The 25,289-nt window shown below is 43.0% G+C and overlaps 1 protein-coding gene across 2 annotated transcripts in view; it reads right to left on the reverse strand.

Moving 5' to 3' along the window:
• Positions 1–24,752, reverse strand: part of SLC2A12 (solute carrier family 2 member 12) — a 94,187-nt gene extending 69,435 nt beyond the window's left edge. Inside the window, exons 1-4 of one of the 2 annotated variants that reach the window (XM_061428034.1) lie at positions 24,673–24,752; positions 9,035–9,403; positions 2,205–2,382; positions 879–1,363 (exon numbers count right to left, since the gene is read on the reverse strand). In XM_061428034.1, coding sequence (XP_061284018.1) covers positions 879–993 — 115 coding nt within the window. In that variant the 5' untranslated portion in view covers positions 994–1,363; positions 2,205–2,382; positions 9,035–9,403; positions 24,673–24,752. Of the gene's footprint in view, positions 1–878; positions 1,364–2,204; positions 2,383–7,316; positions 7,406–9,034; positions 9,404–24,672 lie in introns of those variants that run through there. The other variant, XM_061428035.1, reaches the window with a different exon arrangement.
• Positions 24,753–25,289: the final 537 nt, after the last annotated feature.

A 25,289-nucleotide genomic window follows, 5' to 3' on the forward strand; every position in this document is an offset into this window, starting at 1 on the left:
CAAGATGAAAGATAAATGCTTTTTGTATTTATTTGGTGGTTTGGATTATTCATGAAATTCTAATATATGGCCTGGGAATGTATTATATGATTAGAGGGAGCAGAGCTGAGAGAAGCAGGGGAAGGGGGTATTATCTGTGTCTGATTTCATTTCATATTACAATGAGTTCCTATTCCTTTGAAGACTAACTGATCGGGAGAGGCAACTACATGTGGCAGTGTGTTTGTGAAAATTGTAAATATGGAAGTGAAGAAAGGCATTTGATTTAGCAAAGTTAACTGAAATGAATGAAAACTTTTCCAAATTTCACCTCCAGAAGGAGAAGTATTAAACAAACCTCAGTCTAAAATGCCAGTTTTAAAGAAAGCAGGAGCAAGTAAGCAGAGGTTTTAGACTGCAAACAATGCTCAAATTCATTACAAAAAGACGCTGGGCACTTAAAAAGAAAGTTGAATTTATTGATTATGTAACTAATAATTTTAGGAAGCCTCCTTAAAATGCTGGTTTTTAAAATGGTGGTTAGAATGTCCAATTGTTACAGATTATCCATGTGTGACAAGAAATGAAAAAAAAATGTGTATGTGGGGGTGTGTGGGGGTGTCTTCATCGGCGCGATTATCTTGCCAGTCAATTTCTCCAAATGAAAGAGATTTATCCCTGATACAGCCCACACAGAGGAGGGGACCCGGCTTAGGAGTAGTGAGACTTCAGTCTTCACATTAGAGCTCCTTGTCGCTTCTCCCACGAGATCCTGTCCCCTTGTCTCCAGGCACCTTGCACGCTCACGTGGACACACACAAGCACACGCACACACACGAGTGAGACACGCGTCCAGCGCGCTCCTCTCGCGGTCCCCCAGCCAGGCTGCCTCGCTTTACCTCGCGCCCAGGGAGGATGCGGGCCGCCGCTGGCTCTGTCGCTGCCATCAGTCTCCGCCGCTCGCCCCTTCGGTTTCAGCAGACTGGGGCCCTCTGCGTTTTCAACAGGTACCATGGTCACGTAGAAGTTACAGCCGTTCCCTGGGCACCAAACCACCCCGACTTCCCCAACTGACACGAGCGGTCACTTTTCCCATAGTTGCATGCTAAAGAAAGGTGGGGAAGAAAAAAAAAAAAAAACTTCGAGCAAAGCCAATGTGATTTGTGACCAACTTTGTTTCTATTTCCGAAAGCTTTGCCCTTTTCGGTGACACAGGCTGTTGCTATTCCAAGCAGCCTATCACAGGCAGTGGGAGGGCCGAATCTCCGGAGGATTGTTTTTGCCTGCAGATGCAGAGTTAGAAGCAAAGGATTTCAAGGCTTGGGAACCTGAGCTCTGACAGTATTTGACCCTTAGGTGGTGGGGAGCTCTCCTCTTCTTGCACCTTTGAAAAGAGGCAGAGAAAAGAAACAGGCAGATCCAAGTGCAAACTGAGGGAGGGCCTGGAATACTCACAGATGGTATTAGTTAATCTTGCAGAGGGAGGAACAATTTATGCAGAGACACACCAGAAAGGAAAGTGTGTCAATTTTTCTACAAGACTGTTGTTCCAAGAGTCATGACACTTAGAGAAGTCAACAAAGCATGAAGCATAGTCATTGTTTCTACCTGATGTTACCCTAGGTAAACACCATACATACTCACTCTCTCCAAGGCTTGTCAGACAAATCAAGGCCTGAGACCAAGCGTAGGCAAAGTCATAATGCACAGATTCTTTGGACTTTTTGCATCCTGGGGTTACGGCAAGATAATCCAGTTTATTTATGCATAGCTGTCTAAAGGAGAAACCGACCCTAAATTTCTTGTTGCGTTGCCTGATAGCCTGATGGCAGAAGGAGGGGCATTTCCAATTCCAAGAGGCTAGACTTTATGGTCCATGGTGTGGCTGTGGTATCATCCAATCTGGAGCAAAATCAGGACCTGAGAAGGACTTTTTTCCACCCTGATTTGTGACTATATTTCTATAAAAGGCCTTATAAAGTCATGACATTTTACCTTTAGTTATATACTTAGCAAACCATATTTCTTGAAAAAGCTTAGAGAAGAAATTGGGATCAATTTTGAAAATCATTAAGAGTAAAAACTAAAATTTACGGAGCACTAATGCAATGGAGCCAGAAATTATGCTGAGGGCATTAACTCAAATGATTCTTTTTTGGGGAGGGGAGAAACTATGAGGCAGGTACCCATACTACAGAGAAGAAAATGGAGGCAAAGTAACTTACCTCAAAAATAGCAGCTAGCCTGTGGTGTAGCTGAGACCAGGAAGCCAGGTGATCTAATGCCATAACTCTTATATGCTAACTTTCAAGCCTTGTGCTTCTCTGATTTTCTTGGTTTCTGCCACTTTGAGCACTTCTTTACCTGAAGAAGATGAACTGCAGCTTTTGGTCCTTGTCATTCCTGTGGACAGAGAGACAAGTTCGTGCTTGCAGAGGCAGAAGCTGAACTGTGAAGAACTCACTTTCATCATTTTGGCTGGATCCTAACACACCTCTAAATTAACTTGTAATTTATACATTTACTTTGCTCATCATTAGATGTTTCCATGTATTTCTTTTCCTTCAGAGAATCAGGCAGCAAATGGAAACAAACCTGTGTTGATTCAACTAGTGTTTATCATGCACCTATTATATGTCAGCTACTAGTGCTGGAAAATTAGTTATTTGAGTGTAACCCAGCCCTCTTCTGATTCAGAGGTGAGTGGTTCAGACTGCAGCAGATTAGCCTGTCCCCACTATAGAATGTGTGGTACGGTGATGCTGTGGCTTGTATTTGTTCCCAGGATGTGTTATCATTGTAGGAGCAACAGGTTTTTTGTTTTGTTTTGTTTTATCTTCAAGACACACGTATTCTAATCAGCTCTTGGTATTCTCTTGGCTTCTGTCTTCTCTCTGCTGGGAATCCATGACCTCGGCTGGGGACATGTTCTTGCGATGGATCAGCTGTATAATTGCTTTTGTTTAATGATCTCAGGCCCCATGTCTCCAGCAGCTTCCTGGCACCATGGATGTGTTGGGGGTGTTTTCTGTAGTCTTTGACCAAGTAGAAGATAAACCTAATTCCAGAATCCCTTACTATGGTGAAGAGCAATTCAGCAATTCTCAATTTGCTTTCTGTAGCCGAACCGCATAGGATCTCCTAAGGCAGAAACCAAGGAGACATGCAAAGGAATAGCACACAATGTGACTGACCACATTGCTCCCGGTACCTCTAATTCTGTTTTTTATCTCACTGTTGACCCAGTGCAGGCCACTGGTTCTCCCCAGCTCTGGTCTGTGCTCACTTCTCTCTTTTAAACAGAGTAAAGTTTAGGAGAAAAAGTCTTTTCTCCCAGACTAATGTGAAATATTCTTCTGACGAAATTTCCTGAAGAACACTGTACTTCTCCTTCATAGAATTTTGTACACTTACCGTGATACAGTTTCATTATAGTTACAACAGCAGTTTGATTCAACCTTCCTTTTTTCTGCTAGATCACAGGCTCTGTGACAATGGACTGTGTCTGTTTGGTTCATTATGGATATTCCAAGCTCCTGGCACAGAGTGAATACTCAGTAAATATTTGCTGGATGACAGACTGATTCCTGTAAATCCAACTAACTTTAGCATGACTTGAATGTAAGCCCCATGAGGGCAGGCCCCTATGTCTACCCTGAGCATTCATTCATCTCTGTGTCCCTAGCTCTAAGCATAGTGCCAGACATGCAGCAAACCCTCAATAAATACATGTTAAATAAGTGACTGCTCACATATTGGGCTCTTCAGTTCAGTTCAGTTCAGTTCAGTCGCTCAGTCATGTCCGACTCTTTGTGACCCCATGAATCGCAGCACGAATGACCTGATTAACTATGTAGTTTCTAAAAACCCCTTTGACTACTTTCTGAAACACTTTGTCCTTTTTTTCTTTTTTGGTACTCTCTTTAAAGCAAGTATCGCCACAGGCTGTCCCTCTTTAGTGGAATTTGAGCCACTACTATCCTTAAAAACTGTTCCTCCACTTAAGGAAGATATAATCAACAGATGGACAGTTCATATCCCGTAATTTCAATAATTTTGCTACATACCATTTCAGACTGGGCTTCCTTGATGACTCAGTAGTAAAGAATTCACCTGTCAATGCAGGAGTGGGGGTTTTGTCCCTGGGTTGGGAAGATGCCCTGGAGAAGAAGGAAGTGGCACCCTACTCCAATATTCTTGCTAGGAAATCCATGGACAAAGGAGTCTGGCAGGCTATAGTCCATGGGGTTACAAGAGTCAGACATGACTTAGGGATTAAACAACAGCAACCACCATTTCAGACCACCTGCTCATAGTTAATGCGACCAAATCCCAAACTATACATGACAGCTTATAAACTGACAAGGCAAATAAGAGGAGATGAAGGAGAAGGTAAGCAGCATCACCTCTGCTATGTATCCTCCAGGTCTGCTTTTATGATGATTTTTCTTAAACCTTGCAACAACTTTGTGAAGTAAAGACTACTGCCTTCATTTGGCAGAAATTGAAACTGAGAGGTTTGTGAAACATGTCACAGATCAAAAAAAAAAAAAAAAACACTTTCCAATAATCAACATTTTACTATGGCTTGCTCTTTCACCTGTGTATCTGGATTTTAATCCCTCTATCCATCCATTGATTCATTTTAGATTTTATGCATTTCAAAGTAGGTTGAAATACTTTGGTATGTATGTCATTAACTAGAGTCCAATAATTGTTTAGGTTCTTTTTTTTTCTTTGAGACATTTTACATACAACAATATGCACAAATCCCATGTGTAACATTATATAAATTCAGAGATGCACATACATATGTCCACTTCAAACCTCTACTAAGTTACAGAACATTACTATCATCCAGTAAGTCCCTTTATGTCTTTTCTGAGTAACTTCCCATCAAAACCCCTAGAAGCAACCAATGTTCTGATTTTCTCCACATGGGTAACCATTCCCTGTTCTAGCTCCTCATAGAATGGAATCAAAGAGTATATACTCCTGTGTAAGGCTTCTTTCACTGCCCATAACTGTAACATTCATCCATATGTTTGTGTGTATTAGTAGATTATTCTGCTTATTGCTGACTAGTATTCCATGGGTAAATATATCACAGTTTATTTATCCATTTTCCTACTGATGGGCGCCTGGGCTGTTTTGTTTGGGCTATTATAAATAAAGCTGTTATGAGCATTCTGCAAGTCTTTTTGCAGAACATACCATTTCAAAGCACAGCAGTCCAAATCCATTGCATTCCAAAACTCACATGCTTTCCACTACACCCTGTTGCTTCTCTGTGGTGCATCCCCTTGCCCTCTGGTTTTGTGAAATGTACCTCCAGTTTTTATCCTAAAATAGTGCATTACAGTATAAACACAAATGGCAAATATGATCACTGGACAAAAATATCCAGATACCAATGCAGGTCTTTTTAGCTATACTCCAATAAAATATTCATCTTGGTAGAAGTTTTTTGGAAGAATATTTATTATTTTACATGTTCATACTACCCAAATAACTTTTTCTAAGGGTATTCAATATTTTTAATGAGTAGAATATTAATAGTTATAACATATTGATTAAATTTCCTCAGATTAAAAAAGAAGTCTGATTAAATTCATTCTATGTCCATTTGATATAAAATTATAAAATGAATTGTTAAAAGAAGGATAGTATAGCAATATAATAAAATAGTATTTCCATTATTTGAAATGAAAAAATCAGAGTAGAAAATTGCATGCTGATTACCACCGTAATAATTTTTTTTGTAAAGTATGAATATTGGCAGAGACTAGAAGGGGATTTGGAAAAACTGAAAATAACAAATACACTGACAGAGTAATCTTAGGTCACATATGCTGCTGCTGCTGCTAAGTCGCTTCAGTCGTGTCCGACTCTGTGCGACCCCATAGACGGCAGCCCACCAGGCTCCTCTGTCCCTGGGATTCTCCAGGCAAGAACACTGGGGTGGGTTGCCATTTCCTCCTCCAATGCATGAAAGTGAAAAGTGAAAGTGAAGTCACTCAGTCGTGTCCGACTCTACGACCCCATGGACTGCAGCCTACCAGGCTCCTCTGTCCATGGGATTTTCCAGGCAGGAGTACTGGAGTGGGGTGCCATTGCCTTCTCCATATGAATTTAGTCCTAATCATGGGTAAACCATGTTTAAAAGTATTTTCTGAAGAAATATTTTCTTAATGTTGTTATAATAGTGTCTATCTAATAAGTATAAATCTGAAGAAAAGTGCTTCAAATTAGGTTTGCCATACACTGTTGTGCAATACGTACATCGCACAATTATAGGTGGGTCATTCTCATTCACTTAGACAGAAATTTGTTTATTTATAAAACAGATTTTCCAGAAAATCAAAGTTAAAATGTAATTTGCACAAAGATCCATTTGGGCAATTAATGGGGCTGTTCAAATTATAATCTTCCTCTGCTTTGCAATGTCTTATCTGTTGGTTCAACCTATATCTGCTTTTGTATTGCTTAGCTCTATGCGCACCCTTCTCCATTCTATTACCTATTTTTCCAATTAAATTATTCTTAATTTTAAATTTTCCTCGGAACTTTTTGGATGGCAGCATCCACAGTTTTTCAATCACCAAGGCTTTCCTTTAGGTTATCTTTCTTTTTATGCCATAATGGCAGAAAAAAAAAATTACTCTTTACTCCCCATACTTGATAAATATTTGGTTTGAGAGTCTTGTGCATGTTTGCTAAGTAACTTCAGTTGTGTCCAACTCTTTGCAACTCTACAGACTCTAACCCACCAGGCTCCTCTGTCCATGGAATTCTCCAGGTGAGAATAGTGGGATGGGTTGCCATTTCCTCCTCCAGGGGATCTTTCTAATCCAAGGATCAAACCTGGGTCTCCTGCATTGCAGACAGATCCTTTGCCATCGGAGCCACCAGGGAACCCACCCCCATCTCTGCTGTCACTCTCTAAATCCCGAATACTCTCCACCTCCCGTGTGGACAGCTGTAGTGACCTCCAACTGGTCTACCTGACTGCATTCTTTGATCCCCAAAGCCCACTTTCCATGCTACAGCCAAGACTTCTGTCTAAAATCCAGACCCTTAAATGGTTCCAGTTGTTTTAAACCTTTGACCAACTGCCAACAGTTCTTGGGACTGGCCTACATTTCTTAATGAGTCCTAAAATGCCCAGCATGATCTGGCTTCAGCTGATTTCTCTGGATGCATCTCCTGCTGCTTCCTCACTGGAAACTCTGCAATCTAGTCCCATCTTGGACTTTATGATGGGCCAGTGCCTCCTTGACCTCATACGCTTTTAGACATTCTTGTCCCACTCCTCACTGTAGTCGCCTCAGGCTCACCTCCAGCACAACTGTCCAAACTAGGAATAGAGTTCCCATGTTTAGGGAGCCAAAGGGATGAGCCAGGATCCTCTCTTCAGGGGTCTTCACTCTCTAAACTAAATTAGAGATTGGTTATATGTCAGTCAGATTTCTCTTTGGGAATTTTAAACAGGAAGGACTTTGACACAGGGAGCTGGGGGCTTATAAAATCATTGGAAAGCCTGAAAGATTCAATTCCAATCATTGAGAAATGACTCCCAGAATAATACAGAGCAGACTCATCAGCTGAGCTCCTATGTCTAAGGCTACCTAATGGAGCAATGAGTTCAGTTTTAAATACTAAACCTAACACTAACCCTAACCCTAACAACTGTGGGCTTCACAAGTGGTACAGTGTAAAGAATCTACCTCTACCTGCCAATGAAGGAGATATAGGAGATGCGGGCTCGATCCCTGGATCAGGAAGATCCCCTGGAGGAGGAAACAGCAATCCACTCCAGTATTCCTGCCTGCGAAATGCCATGGACAGAGAAACCTGGCAGACCACAGAGCATGGGGTCACAAAGAGTTGGACATGACTGAGCATGCACAACACACCCCACATTTGCATTCTCCAAGAAGTTATGGATGTCAAATACTGCCTCAGGAAAATCTCACATTCACTTAATCTCATAGGCTAGTGGAAACTCCCAAGGAGGCAAAGAAAATAGCCTCCCATCATATCTACCTTCTTCTTTTTTTTTCCTACCATTTTGCAGTTTTGCAGATACTTCCAACTGATGTCTAGAGCCTGATTGCAAAGAACTCTGGGAAGTGTAGTTTTCTACTCTAGCCAAGCAGAAGAAGGATGGAATGGAAATTGAAAGGGCCATTCCACTGTATCCACCAATGGTGGGTGAATGTTTGGATTAATATGAAGTGAAGCCTGGGGTCAGAGCTATGGCAGGCCATGGCAGGCCAAAATCTGTACAAGCCAGAGTTATAGTAGAGGCAGCAGAGGAGATGTGCAAAATCAGAGAAAGCTGGGTGGAGAGGGAACAAGAGAATGAAAAATCACAGAGTCAAACAGAGAGGTGGAACTCTTAGGTCAGGCCCCAGGAGAATGGTCTTGGCTTTTGGCTTTCTATGAGGTCTGGTTGGGCTCTATACTTGCCCTTCAATACTGGAGGAATTGGGAGGTATGATCTTTTCCTTCCTTTCCCACTTCCTCCCCATCTCCCTCTGCCAGATGCCTCAGTCTTCTCTGTCCTCTCTTTACAAAAGCTGGGCCAAGGACCCCACTCCCTGCTCCCATGGCATAGAGTGCAGTGCTGACATGATGATTTCCTAAATTGTTCTCCCTGCTAGACTGTAACCACTGTGCCCACCTGGCTAGTTGTGATCACATGTTCCCTGCCACTCCTCCGGAGTCTAGCATGGTGGCTGAAACCTTGAGTCACTCACTAAATATTTGCATAAAGGAACACAGGAGAAAAAGATAGAGATGAACAATAAAACTTCAAATTGATTTTGTATTGCTTCCTTATAAAATCACTTTGAAAGTAGGTTCTAGGACTAGCTTTGGTTTTAATTCTGGCTGCATCACTTACTAACTCAGGAACCTCTTTATGTCTCAGCTTTCTCATCTCTAAAATGGGATAACAATAGCACCCATCTCTTAGGGGCACCCATCTCTTAGAGTTCTTATGAAGATTAAATGTATTAATATAAAGAAAGTATTTAGAACAGTATCCTACCATTGTTGTTGTTGTTGAGTTGCTTGGTCACATCTGATTCTTTGTGACCCCATGGACTTCAGCATGCCAGGCTTCCCTGTCCTTCACCATCTCCCAAAGCTTGCTCAAACTCATGTCCATTGAGTCGGTGATGCCATCCAGCCATCTTGTCCTCTGTCCTCCCCTTCTCCTCCTGCCTTCTACCTTTCCCAGCATCAGAATCTTTTTCAGTAAGTCAGCTCTTTGTATCAGGTGGCCAAAGTATTGGAGCTTCAGCTTCAATATCAGTCCTTCCAATGCTTCAGCATCGGTCCTTCCAATCCAACCACAGTGACCCTCAATAAATAATAGCTGTTGAATCCAAGGGGCTCCATGGAAGTACAGGTAAGTCTAGGAAAAAAACAAACAAACCGATTCAAGAGTAAGATCATATAAATGCTATTGTATTTTTTGTTTATTATCTACTTGACTTTAAGCCATTCAAATGATTCTTCTAGGCTATTTCCTTATCTCTAAGATAGGAAAACATACACTTGCTTTGCCGAAAGCTGATAAATTTTTTTGCCATGCAGCTAAGCTCTCTCCTTTTGGCAAAACCTTGTAATTTTCTGTTGGGAAATGACATGCCATTTTGACCTGCCAACTAATATGCACCATCCCTTAGCCAAGGGGTAGGCTTTTAATGCCTGCCACAACAAGCAGATGTTCTATCCCCGGAATGTGAGTCTTGAGAGGTGACACAGGTCAATACCTGAGTGGAACAGTCACTCATTCCTGATGACAGAACAGAAAACATCACCCACTATTACCTATTTCTCCAGAATTTTCCTGGTTTCTCCCAAGACTTCGTTCTTCCTGTTTTTTCCTGCAGTCCTATAAACCAGTCAAAGCCCAGCAACACATTTGTTTTTGGCTACTGTTGACCAGAGTCCAAAGATTCCTTAGCAAAAATTATCTCAAAGGACTGTGGTTAAGATAAAAATCAGAGAAAATATTTGAAAGCACTTTGAAAACTGTTCAGGTGCTATATAAATAAAATTTATCCACTAATGCAATAGCAGTAGCAACCATAGAAGAGAATCAAGTTAATGCTCAGTTTGTTTATCCATACAACATCAGGAGCTCTTTCTAAATAAGGGCAGATATTCCATATGACAGTAGAGTGGCAACTGATATAGTGGTGATAAACCAGAACAGTCCACTAGAACAGTCCACGCATCTCCAGCCTCTACAATAGCATGACCTGACTCAACATTTCACAGAGCCACACACCCAACTGGAGGACCCAGTGAGATCTTTAACTCTCAGACGAATCTGGGGCCTGCTCTCATGACCAGAGAATTTCCCAGGTGGCTGGGTGGTAAAGAATCTACCTCCCAATGCAGGTGCTGCAGGAGATGCAGCTTTGATCCCTGGGTTGGGAAGATTGATTCCCTGGAGGAGGAATTCCACTCCAATATTCCTGCCAAATAATCCGACGGACAGGAGAGCTTCGGCTGAATGCCAAAAAATTGATGCTTTTGAACTGTGGTGTTGGAGAAAACTCTTGAGAGTCCCTTGAACTACAAGGAGATCCAACTAGTCCATCCTAAAGGAAATCAGTCCTGAATATTCATGGGAAGGACTGATGCTGAAGCTGAAACTCCAATACCTTGGCCACCTGATGCAAGGAACTGACTCATTTGAAAAGACCCTGATGCTGGGAAAGATTGAAGGTAGGAGGAGAAGGGGACAACAGAGGATGAGATGGTTGGATGACATCCCTGACTCAATGGACATGAGTTTGAGTAAACTCCTGGAGTTGGTGATGGACAGGGAGCCCTGGTGTGCTGCAGTCCATGGGATCACAAAGAGTCAGACACGATTGAGTGACTGAACTGAACTGAACTGGGGGGACCCTGGTGGGCTACAGTCCATGGGGTTGCAAAGAGTTGGACAAGACTTAGTGAATGAGCACACATGAATGCTTACCACCAGGAGAGAAGGGGAGAAGAGACAGCGCCAAGAAACAATCAGGCCCCATCTTTCAAGCCCCATTTTTAGAGAGCTTACTCTATGAAATGGCAGGGGTCAACGTCCCAGTCCTTCTTTCCCTGTTGGTAAAGAGAATCAATACCTTAAAGTGGAGAGAATCAACTCTGGTGTTAAGATAAGAATGGATTGGCTAGGATTGAACCTGCGTCTCCTACGGCTCCTGCATTGCAGGCAGATTCTTTTTCTCTCCTAGCCACCTGGGAAACTCTCTTGGCTAGGGTGGTACTTCCTATTTCCTCTTCTACAGAGGTGTGAGATATTAACAGACATTCTGAGGAACTGAAAAATGAGGGGGCTCTTTTATTGTCCAAAATGTTTGAGAAATTCCCTATATGATATACTGTACTTAGAAAGAAAGTGAAAGTCACTCAGGGAAGACCATACTGTACTTAGGACACCAAGAAACATTTTATATTTAAGAAAATTTTCACTATAGACACAAAATAATTTAAAGGTAGATTCTCAGCCTCTGAGAATCGTGTTAGGGGAAATCTAATTTTAAGGTAGATTTCCCCTAACTTCTTTAACTTTAATCCTTCTTTTCTCCACAAAAAAAAAATTAATTAAAAAAATCATTAATTTTTAGGAGGACACAGTTTGGACAATCTGTATGCAGATGCTGGTGGGATTGGGGTGGTTTTGCTCACAACCGCCCATGCCCCTGAATTTACTCTTCTCTGCTGCCCCCTTTTGATAGACAGAGGGAAAAGCAGGTTTTCAGCTACAAGGGGCTAAAGGACCCTGGAGACTGCAACAGTAGCTGCCAATGTCTGCTGGGAAAAGAGAGCACCACATTGATGGGGGAGTTGCCTTTGTCAGCTGCTGTGTGCAGTTTTGTGGGTCTGCTAAGCTGCTTGCTCCTGCTGCCTGCCTGCCTGCCTGGAGTAAAGGGAATGTAGGTGTTCTTTCAAACACTCATTCACCCGTTCTCACAAATGTCATGTACGATGCACCCAGCCCAATGCATGGTGATGAGGTGGAGCAATGAATGCAACCAGAAGAACTCAAGACCTTTCCAGTTGATCTGACTGCGTTCTTTGTACCTGTGCCCTGACCTTCATTTTGACTCTAATACTCTTCCTTTCTAGGTTCTCTGAGACTGTGTAGACATGGTTCTCTGAGACTGTGACCTTTGATCCAGGCTTCTTATAGGCATTACTGTTAAATCAAATGGTTGAATCAGTTCAGTTCACTTCAATCGCTCAGTCATGTCTGACTCTTTGTGACCCCATGGACTGCAGCACTCCAGACTCCCCTGTCCATCACCAGTTCCCAGAGCTTGCTCAAACTTAGGTCCATCGAGTCGGCGATGGCATCCAACCATCTCATCCTCCATCGTCCCCTTTTTTTCCTGCCCTCAGTCTTTCCCAGCACTGGGGTCTTTTTCAATGAGTCAGTTCTTCACATCAGGTGGCCAAAGTACTGGAGATTTAGTTGGTTGAATAACAACTTATTTTTTCATCACGAAATATTTAAACTCATTTTTAAGTTCAAATAACCACATTAATGTGTATCTTTTATGGCACTCATCTCCTTTTTGAATTCTTGTTCTAAAATAGATAGATAAGAGTTGGAGAGAAGGGAGGTTTGCATAAGCTAGAACTTGAGACCTGAAGCTGGCATGAGGAACAGGCAGGCCCAACACCCATCTCATATTGAAAAAGCTGCAAAAAAAAAAAAAAAAACAACTGGAACTCTCAAATCATGAAAAGATATAAAGGAGCCCTGAATTTCTTTTAAAAAGTAATCTTTTCTAGGAGTACAAGAGCAACCCCTGTATCTTCCAGCCTGACCAGAGAGCCCGAGTTACAGGCTAAGCTTTTGGAATTCGTTTGAGGGTGAGGGGAGTCCATGATGGAAATTAATCAGGGAATAAGTGACTATAGGTCCCAGGCTGAGAAAAGTGGGAGCATTAAGTAGATGGTGCCACATTGACAGATTTCCAAGGCCAGAAGTGATGTCAACTGATGAGACATCCTAGGTGTATTAGTTAGCAGACTAACAAAGCTACTGTAACAAAGTACCACAGACTGGGCGGCTTAGACACAGAAACTTAATTGTCTCATAGCTCTGGAGGCTACAAGTCTGAGATCAAGCTGTTAGCAGAGCCATGCATAACCTCAATCTTCAGATGGCATTCTCCCTATGTGTGCATGCATCTATGTATTCTCTTTTTATAAGGACACCAACCATATTGGATTAATAACAACACAAGTCTCTTCATAAGGACACCATCCTACTCCCGTATGACCTCCTTAACTAACTGCATCTGTAAAGTCTCTATTTCCAATACAGTTACATGCTGAGGTCCCAGGGATTAGGCCTCTAATATATGAATTAGGGGAGTGGGGTACAATTGGGACCCCACTTGGAGAAACCTTTCTTCAGACATTGTGCCTGAATGTCTGAGAACTTCAGAAAAGGATTTAAAGTTAACTGAAAGCCAGAGGATGCTGCAGATCAATTCCCTAAGTCCACTCTTGAAGGCTGTTGAAAAGGTTGAGGTCTGTATTTAAACTGGAATTAGAGTCTTTGGTACAGAAGTGTCTGGTCTGGGAGATACATACCTGTAGCTCAGAACTTGCTCATTTAAACTGGGCGTGCACACACACGCAGCTGAGTGCCTCACGCTGCTGCATGTCCACCCTCACTGAACCTGTGTTCCCTCCCCCTCCCCAAATCCTCTCCTATCCATTGAACCAGGTGAAGGAAAGAGGGAGAAGAGAGATGAGGAGCCAATTGCTCACTTCCATGTAAACTGGAGCGAGACATGGATGAGTTGACTTCAGCAGCCCATATCTTGCCTGCTGTGGCAGATGGGAATTTAGCAAAGCAATAAAAAGCCCTGACTGCTCTTGTGCAGGCTTTGGGGATCTTATGGTGGATATCCTTTGCCTGGGTCCCCTGGAATGGGGTGGTGCTGAGCCACAGAGAGTACCCTCTGGCCTGGTTCATCCCTCCCCATTTAAGAACCTGGTCCTTGAAGGAGGGGCCTGGAACCCAAGTGAAGAGACCACAGCATGGAGCAAGCCCTAGTGGCCCCAGTGGAGACCAAGGGCCCTGCTTAGCCCAGTGTGGGAAGATATAGAGAAAGCCACTGAGGGATTAGGGAAGCCCAATGGCTTCGTGTTTCCTTCTCTTGTGGTAGATGGTGCACGAGAATGACTTTGCAGCTTGACAGCGGCAACTCGGGTGCATTTGCAGTGATCTCAGCAAATTATGGAGAAAAGCAAGGAGTGGGGGAGCTCCACACACCAAGAAATTAGGCTCAGCTGGCTCTTTCTGTGTTCTTTTTTATTCCACCCTACAGCGACCCCCCACAATGAAGGGAAGAATGGTGAGGAAGAAGAGGGCCCAGTCCCCAGTTAGGGACAAGATCTGGGTTTGTCAAAACTGGACTCTTCCTTTCTGGCTGTCTTTAAGCCAAACATCACTCCCTCAAACTTCAGGTTTTTTGGGGCTTCACTGGGCAAAGAAAATTCTAAACCTGAGATTCATGATGAGCTGGGAAGTTGCCTCCCCATCCACTGGCTACAGACCCAGGCTTCAAGTCTAGGAGTCCTGAACCCTCACCTACTGATAAAGCTGCTTCCAGTGGAGAAGCTAACATGCTGGGAAACAGACCTGGGCCCCTGGGAGGTATGACAAAGCCGGGAATGCTGTTTTCTTTTCAGAGACTCCGGATTGTGCAAGAAGGTAAGAGAGAGAGGAGAATGATAAGATTGTTTGAAAATAGCAGTTTGCGTCTTGCTGCTCCTGTGTGTTTACCTCCCCCATTCCAGAAGACAGCCAGGCCCCAATGTTCCCGGCAGCCGCTTTGTGTGGCGAGGCTGGAAGGAGCGGTTGCCAGGCACCCAGAAGACACCCCTCCTCCTGGCTTTTGTGTTGCCTGGGCCTGGCTGATCCCGGGGAATTGTGCTGCCTTAGAGCGAGAGCCAATGGAGTGAGTGCTCGGGGTAGGAAAGACCTAAGTGCCTGAAGGGACGCGCTCCCCTCCAGAACTGGGGAGTGGAGGGGGCTTTTGTGATTCCACAGCCAGAGAAGCAGCACTCCTCACCCTGACATATTCACAATCTTGAGCATTTGGGGGCAGAATCTGAGAGGAACTGATTCTAGGTTCACCCAGAGGGATCGTTCCTTTCCTCCTCACCTAGTTCTTCCTGGAAGTTAGACAGAGCTGCCCCAAGCTGTCCCTCTCATACTGGGTGTTGGTGAGCAGAGAGTCAGTCGCTCAGTCGTGTCCGACTCTTTGCAACTGCGTGGCCTGCTGCACGCCAGGCTTCCCAGTCCATCACCAACTCCCTAAGCTTACTCAAAGACAGCAGAGAACAGAATGCATTCATTTCAATCCCCAATGGCTCTTTCACAAACACAAAGCTCCTCAGGCCTCCTCTTACCACCCAGTTCATTAGAGTTATTTTTAGTTCTCCTACTGGATTTTTCCTCAGGCCTGTGATTCTCACTAGAGCACCTCTCAACTGTTACAACCCAATGAATTTTTACATTCTCAATATTTATAGGGTTTATGTTTTTAATGTCTTCAGCTCTAATTAATTTTTCATAATTTGTCTATGTGTTACCAAATTGGTGGACTGGACCCATGCTGGGGTCCGAACCCCTGCTGAGACCCTTTGTCTTGGACAGGAAGGCTGTTTCTCTTAAGTGGATTTGTGCAGCCAGTAATGAAACCAATGCTGAGACTGGAATAGCACAAGCTTTATTTAATGGCCAGAGAATGGAGAAGCAGGAACCTAGTTCACAAATCAGCTTCTCAACCCAATTTGGGTGGAGATATCAAATGTACATGATGATTGAAGTAATAAAGGAGGGAGTTGGCAAGAGTGGGAGGAATATTCATGACATATCCAAGAACAGAGGAGTGGTTTGGTCCCAGATCTGATGCAACCCTCCTTTTCATTCCTCATGTGGGCTCTTCCAGTTGTTGTCATGGTAGTTTTCATGGCACTGGTTGCTGTGTTATTTAGCATGCTGATGTATTATAAGGAGGGTATAATGAGGTTCAAGGTCTACTGGAAGTCAAATCTTCCACCATCTCGGGCCTAGCTGGTACTAACCAGTTCTTGTTTTTCTCTTTGCAGGTTCCTCCTAAAACTTCAGTAAGAGTAATTGGTTTCCATTTAAGGGAGAGGCAGGCGTGTGATTCTGGGGCAACAGCCTTGGTAATATATAGAGTGACTTTTAAAACTGGTATTCACCATACAGCAGTTATAAGATGATGATTATGAATATACTATTCATTAAAGATTAAAGAGCTAAGTGAAGTAATAAGACAGGAAACGTAAAGAAATGTCTTCATATGTCACTAAAAGCTGTGACACAAGGAGAAAAAAACATGTCCAAATGTTAAAATCAAATAATTTACTGTCTTATTCTTTAAGTGCTCAAAATCATACCATGTTTTAGATTGCTTTTTATAGGTTTTTTTTTTAGTTTGTAATTTTGCCTACTTTGTAGTCTCACTAAAAGAAGCATATACCTTTACCTTCTCACTAAAGTCATCGAGCTTCTTAATAATATTTGTCAAGGTGAATCCACTCACCTTCTTTGACTTGTTTTAGTTTGAACAGGTTTTTTTCCAGATCCACTGTATATTCTTCATCATAGTTTACTTTCCTCTTTCTTGACCTCATACCTTCTTCATTTGATTCATTTTAAGTTTTCCTGAGGTATAGTCACAGTATTTTTTTCAAAAAGGTAAATAGTAGAAAACTATTTGAACTCTGCAGTCTAAGAATACTTTTATTTTGTCTGCATGTTGAATTAATGGTGCGAGTAAATATATAACTAGGTTAAAATAAGAACTTTGAAGGTATCCAGCAAGAGGATGTCTACCTAATTTTCCTTCCTTTTAGAGAAATTTGCATTTCTTTCCCTTTCTTAAAATCTTTTAAGCTGTTTTACTTATTCCTGGTATCCTGAATTTTTATATTTTGGTATGAATTTTTTCCAGTAGTTCATGTATGTATGTGAGAGTTGAACTATAAAGAAAGCTGAGCACCAACGAACTGATGCTTTTAAATTGTGGTGTTGGAGAAGACTCTTGAGAGTCCCTTGGGTGGCAAAAAGATCCATCCATTCCATTCTAAAGGAAATCAATCCTGAATATTCATTGGAAGGACTGATGCTGAAGCTGAAACTCCAATACTTTGGCCACCTGATGCAAAAAACTGACTCATTTGAAAAGACCCTGATGCTGGGAAAGATTGAAGGTAGGAGGAGAAGGGGATGACAGAGGATGAGATGGTTGGATGGCATCACCAACTCGATGGACCTGAATTTGGGAAACCTCCAGGAGTTGGTAATGGACAGAGAGCCTTGGCATGCTGCAGTCCATGGGGGACACGACTGAGCGACTGAATTGAACTGAACTGAATTGGTGAATCTTTTCTATCCCCGCCTATTATTCCACATGAGCTTTTCTGGTGGCTCAGACAGTAAAGAATCTGCCTGCAATGTGGGAGATCTGGGTTCGATCCCTGGGTTGGGAAGTTTCCCTGGAGGAGGGCATGGCAATCCATTCCAGTATTCTTGCCTGGAGAATCCCATGGACAGAGGAGCCTGACAGGCTACAGTTCATGGGGTTGCAAAGAGTCGGACATGACTGAGTGACTGAGCACACACACACACATTAATCCACACAACAGTTTTCAATCTAAGTAGTTAGATTTTTCTTTATATTTCAGAATTTTGTCTTCATACTGGGTTGACAAAAAAGTTCCATTATGGAAAAACCCAAATGAACTTTTGGGCCAAGCCAATAACATCTATTTCTGTTTTATTGACTATGCCAAAGCCTTTGACTGTGTGGATCACAATAAACTGTAGAAAATTCTGAAAGAGATGGGAATCCCAGACCACCTGACCTGCCTCTTGAGAAATCTGTATGCAGATCAGGAGGCAACAGTTAGAACTGGACATGGAACAACAGACTGGTTCCAAATAGGAAAAGGAGTACATCAAAGCTGTATATTATCACCCTGCTTATTTAACTTCTATGCAGAGTACATCATGAGAAACGCTGGATTGGAAGAAACACAAGCTGGAATTAAGATTGCCGGGAGAAATATCAATAACCTCAGATATGCAGATGACACCACCCTTATGGCAGAAAGTGAAGAGGAACTCAAAAGCCTCTTGATGAAAGTGAAAGAGGAGAGTGAAAAAGTCGGCTTAAAGCTCAACATTCAGAAAACGAAGATCATGGCATCCGGTCCCATCACTTCATGGGAAATAGATGGGGAAACAGTGGAAACAGTGTCAGACTTTATTTTTGGGGGCTCCAAAATCACTGCAGATGGTGACTGCAGCCATGAAATTAAAAGACGCTTACTCCTTGGAAGGAAAGTTATGACCAACCTAGATAGCATATTCAAAAGCAGAGACATTACTTTGCCAACAAAGGTCCGTCTAGTCAAGGCTATGGTTTTTCCAGTGGTCATGTATGGATGTGAGAGTTGGACTGTGAAGAAGGCTGAGCTCTGAAGAATTGATGCTTTTGAACTGCGGTGTTGGAGAAGACTCTTGAGAGTCCCTTGGACTGCAAGGAGATCCAACCAGTCCATTCTGAAGGAGATCAGCCCTGGGATTTCTTTGGAAGGAATGATGCTAAAGCTGAAACTCCAGTACTTTGGCCATCTCATATGAAGAGTTGACTCATTGGAAAAGACTCTGATGCTGGGAGGGATTGGGGGCAGGAGGAGAAGGGGACGACAGAGGATGAGATGGCTGGATGGCATCACTGACTCATGGACATGAGTTTGGGTAAACTCCGGGAGTTGGTGATGGACAGGGAGGCCTGATGTGCTGCAATTCATGGGGTCACGAAGAGTTGGACATGACTGAGCGACTGAACTGAACTGAACTGAACTGAATATTTCTATTTCTGGAACTCTTATGGACCAGATTTTGGTTTGGTCTATCATGTATTAGCTAGCTATTGCTGCATGACAAATTATCACAGCTTAAACAGCAGCTCAAAACATGTACTATCCCATTGTCTGGCACAGCTTCTCTGGGTTCTCTGGTCAAGATCTCAAAAGGCTGTGGTGATGTCAGTTGGTTTACAGTCCCATCTGGAAGCTTCCCTGGGGAAGGATCTGCTTCCAAGTTTGGAAGAATTCATTTCCCTTCAGCTGTTAGTCTGAGAGCCTCTCAGTTTTGGGGGAGTTTAAATCCTGTAAGCCCCTTTCAGATACTTGCCACATGGACCTTCCAATATGGCTCTTTATCAAAGCCAGCTAGGGAGAGAGAGCCTTGCACACTAGTCTTCTAACAACAGAAGGTCTTGAATAAGGTAATGTAGTTCCTTATTACATGTGATATGCCATCACGTTTATTGTAGCCAATTCACTAGGAGAAAGTTAAAAGTCCAGCCCACTCTCAATGGGAGTGGATTATACCAGAGTGTGAACACTAGGTAGAGGGGTCATGAAGGGGGCCACCGTAGAGTCTGTCTGCTGAATCCCAAGTATCTCAGTCAAACCCCCTGAAGCCATCACACACAATTTTTATTTTTAAATGTTTTTTCCCTTTAATCTATGCTCTGGAAGATGTCCTCTTCTTTGTCTGTTCTTCCTGAAAATAAGACACTTGTGATGGAGGAGATGTGACATAGGTATGTTTGTGTCACAATAGCGTCATGTCCTACATGTCCACTGATCTTGACTGGACCTTCTTGTAAACATATTAATGATATTTACTGTCAGACAGAGGCAGGGGGGAGCCAATTCAGGTGGTCAGTTAAGACAACCTTATTGTTGTTCATTGACTAAGTTGTATCCAATTCTTTGTGACCCCCTGGACTGCAGCACACCAGTCTCCCCTGTCCTCCCCTATCTCCCAGAGCTTTCTCAGATTCATGTCCATTGAGTCAGTGATGCTATCTAACCATCTCATCTTCTGCTGCTCCCTTCTCCTTTTGCCTTCAATACTTTCCAGCATCAGTGTCTTTTCCAGTGAGTCGGCTCTTCACATGAGGTGGCCAAAGTACTTACTTTCACCACCAGATACATCCACAACTGAGCATCATTTCCACATTGGCACAGCTGCTTCATTCTTTCTGGAGCTATTAGTAATTGCCGTCTGCTCTCCCCCCATAGCATACCTGACACCTTCCGACCTGGGGAGGGGGGTGGTATTCATCTTCTGGTGTCATATTTTTTGCCTTTTCATATTGTTCATGGGGTTCTCGCAGCAAGAATACTGGAGTGATTTGCTATTCCAGCCTCCAGTGGACCACGTTTTGTCAGAACTCTTCACTATGACCTGTTCATCTTGGGTGGCCCTGAAAGGCATGGTTCACAGCGTCACTGATTTACACAAGCCCCTCCTCCACGCCAAGGCTGTGATCCATAAGAGGGAAGACAACCTAGAGCTGTATAATGATCTACATCATTACTCCAACATGAAGGCAAAATAAAGGCATTCTCAGACAGTGTTCTACCATTTACTCTTTGAAAAAAGTATTGATGATTTATCTCAGTAAAACTCAAAATTAATCCCAGGGAGGAAACATATCAAGTCAAGATTGTAAAAAAAACCATGAGATTTATGGAGTTATGCAGGATGACTGATTGGGGAATAGACAAGACACAACTATGCCACATACCTTGTTTAGAAATCTGAAAAAAAAAATGCATTCTTTGGAGGGAGAAAGAGACCTTTTAAAAAGCTGTGTCTGACAGATGGGGGCTTCTCCTGAAAGAAGTGCCATGTCTGTCCCTGCTTCTTGCCAGTAATCTTTGAGTTATTAGTGAAGGTTGGTGCTAGATGAGATCTGTGATTCGAATGTGTCAGCTTTGACAATTCAACTCTTCTGCTCTGAAGGCAAGTAGGTGGGTAATGGTGCTGTGGGAAGGTGGGCACAATAAAGCTTTTTTTTTTTTTAAGTCTCTTTGGTTCCCTGGGTAAACTTCAATTTCTCTAGAATTAGTCATTCTGTTTATTTTTCTTGGTCCTTCTCTCTTGATAACTAATTTTGGGAAGCTGTTCTTGGTTACCTGGCAACAAGCTAGCTCAACAGTGAGCCTGATGCTTCACTCTTCTTAGGGGCAGAGCCTGAAATTTCCTCTGTAGTCAAGTGCTCTGCCTGCCTCTACTGGGGTGGGGGACTTGTACCCAAACTCAACTTCTCACTTACTAGTGCATGCTCAGTCACTCAGTCATGTCTGACTCTTTGTACCATCATGGACAAAGAGTCCCACCAGGACCCTCTATCCATGAGATTTTCCAGGCAAGGATATTGGAGTGGGCTGCCGTTTCCTACTCTGGGGGATCCTCCTGACCCAGAGATCAAACCTGCATCTCCTTCATTTGCAGGGAGATGCTTTACCACTAGCACCACCTGGGAAGCCCAACTTCCCACTTAACAGGCCCCAAAATTCTCCAGATGTGGACAGCTGGCATTGGTCAGAAGGCTCTTAAAAAACCTGCTTCTAAGTTCAGACTTCTCAGTACTCCAGGCCAATCTTTTTTTCTTTTTCTTCACATTCAAGACCATCATCGTGCTCAATTTATACAAAGGATGAGAAAAATGAGTCAGGGTGTCTGTGCTGGGATGCCCCACCATGTGTTCAGCTGCTCCCCAGACCAAGCAGGCCTCTCTACAAGATGAGAGACTGGGGTTCTTCCTGCTTCCAGCACAGACAGCCTCTGGGGGCTGCCCAGATCCCCTTGGCTGTGTTTTGCTTGTCCTAGGGTGTTTTTTCTTGTTTCTTTATGAAGGATAAGACTGATGAACAGAGGTGACTGACACAGTTTCTAAAGGCACTGAGTACCTCTGTTCTCCCATCAAGGCTCTTCCTGAAACCAGCATGCTGTAGAGGAGGTGTGTGTGTATATGTGCACACACACACACACACATGCACTGAATGACAGGGTTTACCTTTGAGTGGAAACTCTGCAGAGGACATTTAAGCTAATTTTGTTGGCAAAAAGGCTAGGGCTTCACTCTTATGTGCTAGTGTCTACTCTTGTTAACCCAAAGCCCAGTGTGATAAGTCACCCCTTTCTTTAGATACCACATCTGTGTGGGGTTTTTTTTCTCCTAGCATTAGCGAGAGTATTGGCCAGTGGCTTGTTAAGTGTGAGGTTAGGGAAGACAGATGGAAAGGCAGCCACTAGCCCACGTTCTGCTGAAAGCCTTCCAGGGAATGCTGCCTCCTGCCTCCCACTCCTGCCTTGGACCTGCTGATGCTGAGCTTAGCCTCCCTGAAGCTTGAAAGAACATCTGCCACCTCGCCCATCACCTTCTCCTGAGGTTGCTCAGACTGGCATGGTGTTCAAACCCCAGTCTTCTTTCTGTATTCCAGAAATCAGCTAAAATCTCTTTGCCTCTTGTTTCCCTTCCTCTATTTCTTCATTTGTAACTCATACACTCACTTAACATTTTGAACCAGAAACCTAATCCTTTTATTTTAAAAAGAGTCTGGGTTTGAAACAACAGGTGACTGTAAACCCTGTCATTTGTGTTTGGATAGAATTTAAAATGGACTTCCCTGATAGCTCAGCTGGTAAAGAATCCACCTACAATGCAGGAGATCCCGGTTTGATTCCTGGGTTTGGAAAATCTCCTGGGTAAGGGATAGGCTACCCACTCCAGTATTCTTGTACTCCCTGGTGGCTCAGATGGTAAAGAATCCACCTGTAATGCGGGAGACCTGAGTTTGATCCCTGGGTTGGGAAGATCCCCTGGAAGAGGGCATGGCAACCCGCTCCAGTATTTTTGCCTGGAGAATCCCCGTGGATAGAGGAGCCTGGTGGGCTACAGTCCATGAGGTAGCAAAGAGTTGGACACAACTGAGTGACTAATTAAAACAGGCACTTTTGCTCTCAATTTTGACTACAGCTTCAAAAGGTTGATTCAAATATCATAGGTAGCAAATATTCCCACATTCCTCAGTGAGGTGCTGCACCTCTTATATGGGGCTAGCAAGGAAGATGATCAGGAGAAGGAGAGGGTGGGATAATTTGAGAGAATACCATTGAAACATAAACATTACCATATGTAAAATAGATAGCCTGTGAGAGTTTGATGTATGATTCAGGGAACCCAAAGCTGGTGATCTGTGACAACCTGGAGGGATGGGATGGGCAGAGAGGTGGGAAGGATCACATCTATGCCTGTGGCCAACTCATGTTGATGTGTGGCAGAGATCATCACAATTTTTTGTTCTATTGCTAAGTCATTTCTGACTCTTTGAGACTCCACAGACTGTGGCATGCCAGGCCTCCCTGACCATCACAATATTATAATTATCCTTCAATTAAAATAAATAAATATATATTTTTAGAAAGCTATTTCTGCGACCCTTCCATCTTAACATCCACCAGAGGGTGTAAAAAGGTAAGGCGGAAGAGAGAGTTCCTTTGAAAAAAATGCTGTCAAGCCAAGTCTCTTTTCTTCCCCTGACACCAGACATATGGAAAGGAGAGGACTACTTCCTCTTTACTCAAGCCTAGTGAGAAAGGCTTCAGAGACACATTTGCAAAGCTTGATGAGTGTTTCTTAGTGTGTGGGAATATTTTGGGGCCATACATAAGAAGACAAAGCTAAAAGGCTAAGCTGAAGCCATGTGTGAAGACAGGGAAAGGGAAGAGGGCTGCGATAGGGACAGGTGGTATACTCAAGGATGCTTGAGTATACTCTGGACCAAGTGGACAGTGAGGTTTGTAACTAAATCCATCTGGAAGCAGTCTACACAAGAGATTAACCCAGTGATGTAATCCTATCAGTATCAGGGCAAGGGAAGCCCTCTGGGTCAGTGCTGAGGGTAGTGGCTGTCACAACTGTTTATTTAGAATATACATCATCCACATCAGAGGGCTGGATGTGAGGTCTCACGAGGGGCCTCTGAGAACCCTTAGGGTGCTCAAAGAAAACTGTCTGCGTGGAACCTCCATTGTTTTTGTTCAGTTGTTCAGTTGTGTCTGACTCTTAGTGACCCCATGAACTGTAGCCCGAAAGGCTCCTCGGTCCATGGGACTTCCCAGGCAAGAATACAGGAGTGGGTTGCCTTCTCCAGGAACCTCCACTACCCATCCCCAATTACAGCCCCAGATCAGCTGGTAGAGAGGAGATGGAAGTTCAAGGAAATAGAAAGGAAACTCTATGACCACGCCCCTCCTCCCCATTGCAAGTTTCCAGCCTGAGGGCAGCTTGAGCTGGATAAAGAAGAAGCCTTCACTTAATAGTTTTGGAGTTCTTACTGTACCTGGAACAAAAAATATTGGTATTAAAATAAAGCTGTTTCCTATATTTAGAAGTAACTAGAGGTCTTCTTTTTGAAAAATTTCCTGAGAGTTATTATAAGATTCTTAGGACCTCCCTTAAGTTTTATTCAACAGACAGAGAAGGAATACCTCCTCAGGGTAGGTTTGAAAGGCAATGAAGACGAAGAATGAAGTTGCTTTCTGCTTATACTCTGTGGAAGTTACATTTCCATTTTGTTTACTCAGATCCAACTTTCAAATGTACTTTTTGAGGAAAGATGAAAATAGAATTAGAGATAGCAGTTGAGATGAATAAAGACAGAACATATATTGTCAACGTGTCCAAATATGAAAACATTGATTCATTATTAATTCATCAAAAATAAATTGATTACCTACTATGCTCCAGGGCTGTAGCTAGAGACAAGGGTTACAAATGTGCTGCACAATTTTTAGTCCAATGGGAGAGTCAGAAGCACAAACAAATATAGCACAGTGTGACCTCATAATACAGACATAGATACAGAATTATATAGAAGAAATCTTCTCCTAACTCAGGCTGCTCATTTGCATTTCTTATTTGCATATCTTCAAAATAAAAATTTGCTTGGGAGATCCACTAACCCTAAATTAGGAATTTCCTAGTAGGGAAATACAGAGACCACAGTGGAAGAAGGGCAGAGAGGGGCCCAGGCCATAAAAAGGTTGGGCCAGAAGACTATTTGCTCACTTCACGACTTTGCTGAGTCAGAGTTATTTGCTAGGGGACAAGTTTTGCAACAGCTATTATGCAAATTAAACCCAACATTCTGTGATTAGAGCATGGTAGGAACTGGCATAGTCATATGCCTTTTTTTTCCTCCACATGTTAAAACAAAAAAAAAAACTAAACTAAAATTATTTCTCACTCCCTTTTTAGATTTGGCAAACATTATGGTAAATGAGGAGAAAATGGAAAAGTTTTAAATGCTTTTGGCATTTGGCCCTAGTCAAACATAAGAATTAGAAGTGA

This window comes from Bos javanicus, chromosome 9 (genome assembly GCF_032452875.1).
Source record: "Bos javanicus breed banteng chromosome 9, ARS-OSU_banteng_1.0, whole genome shotgun sequence".
In the NCBI taxonomy this organism is placed as follows: Eukaryota; Metazoa; Chordata; class Mammalia; order Artiodactyla; family Bovidae; genus Bos; species Bos javanicus.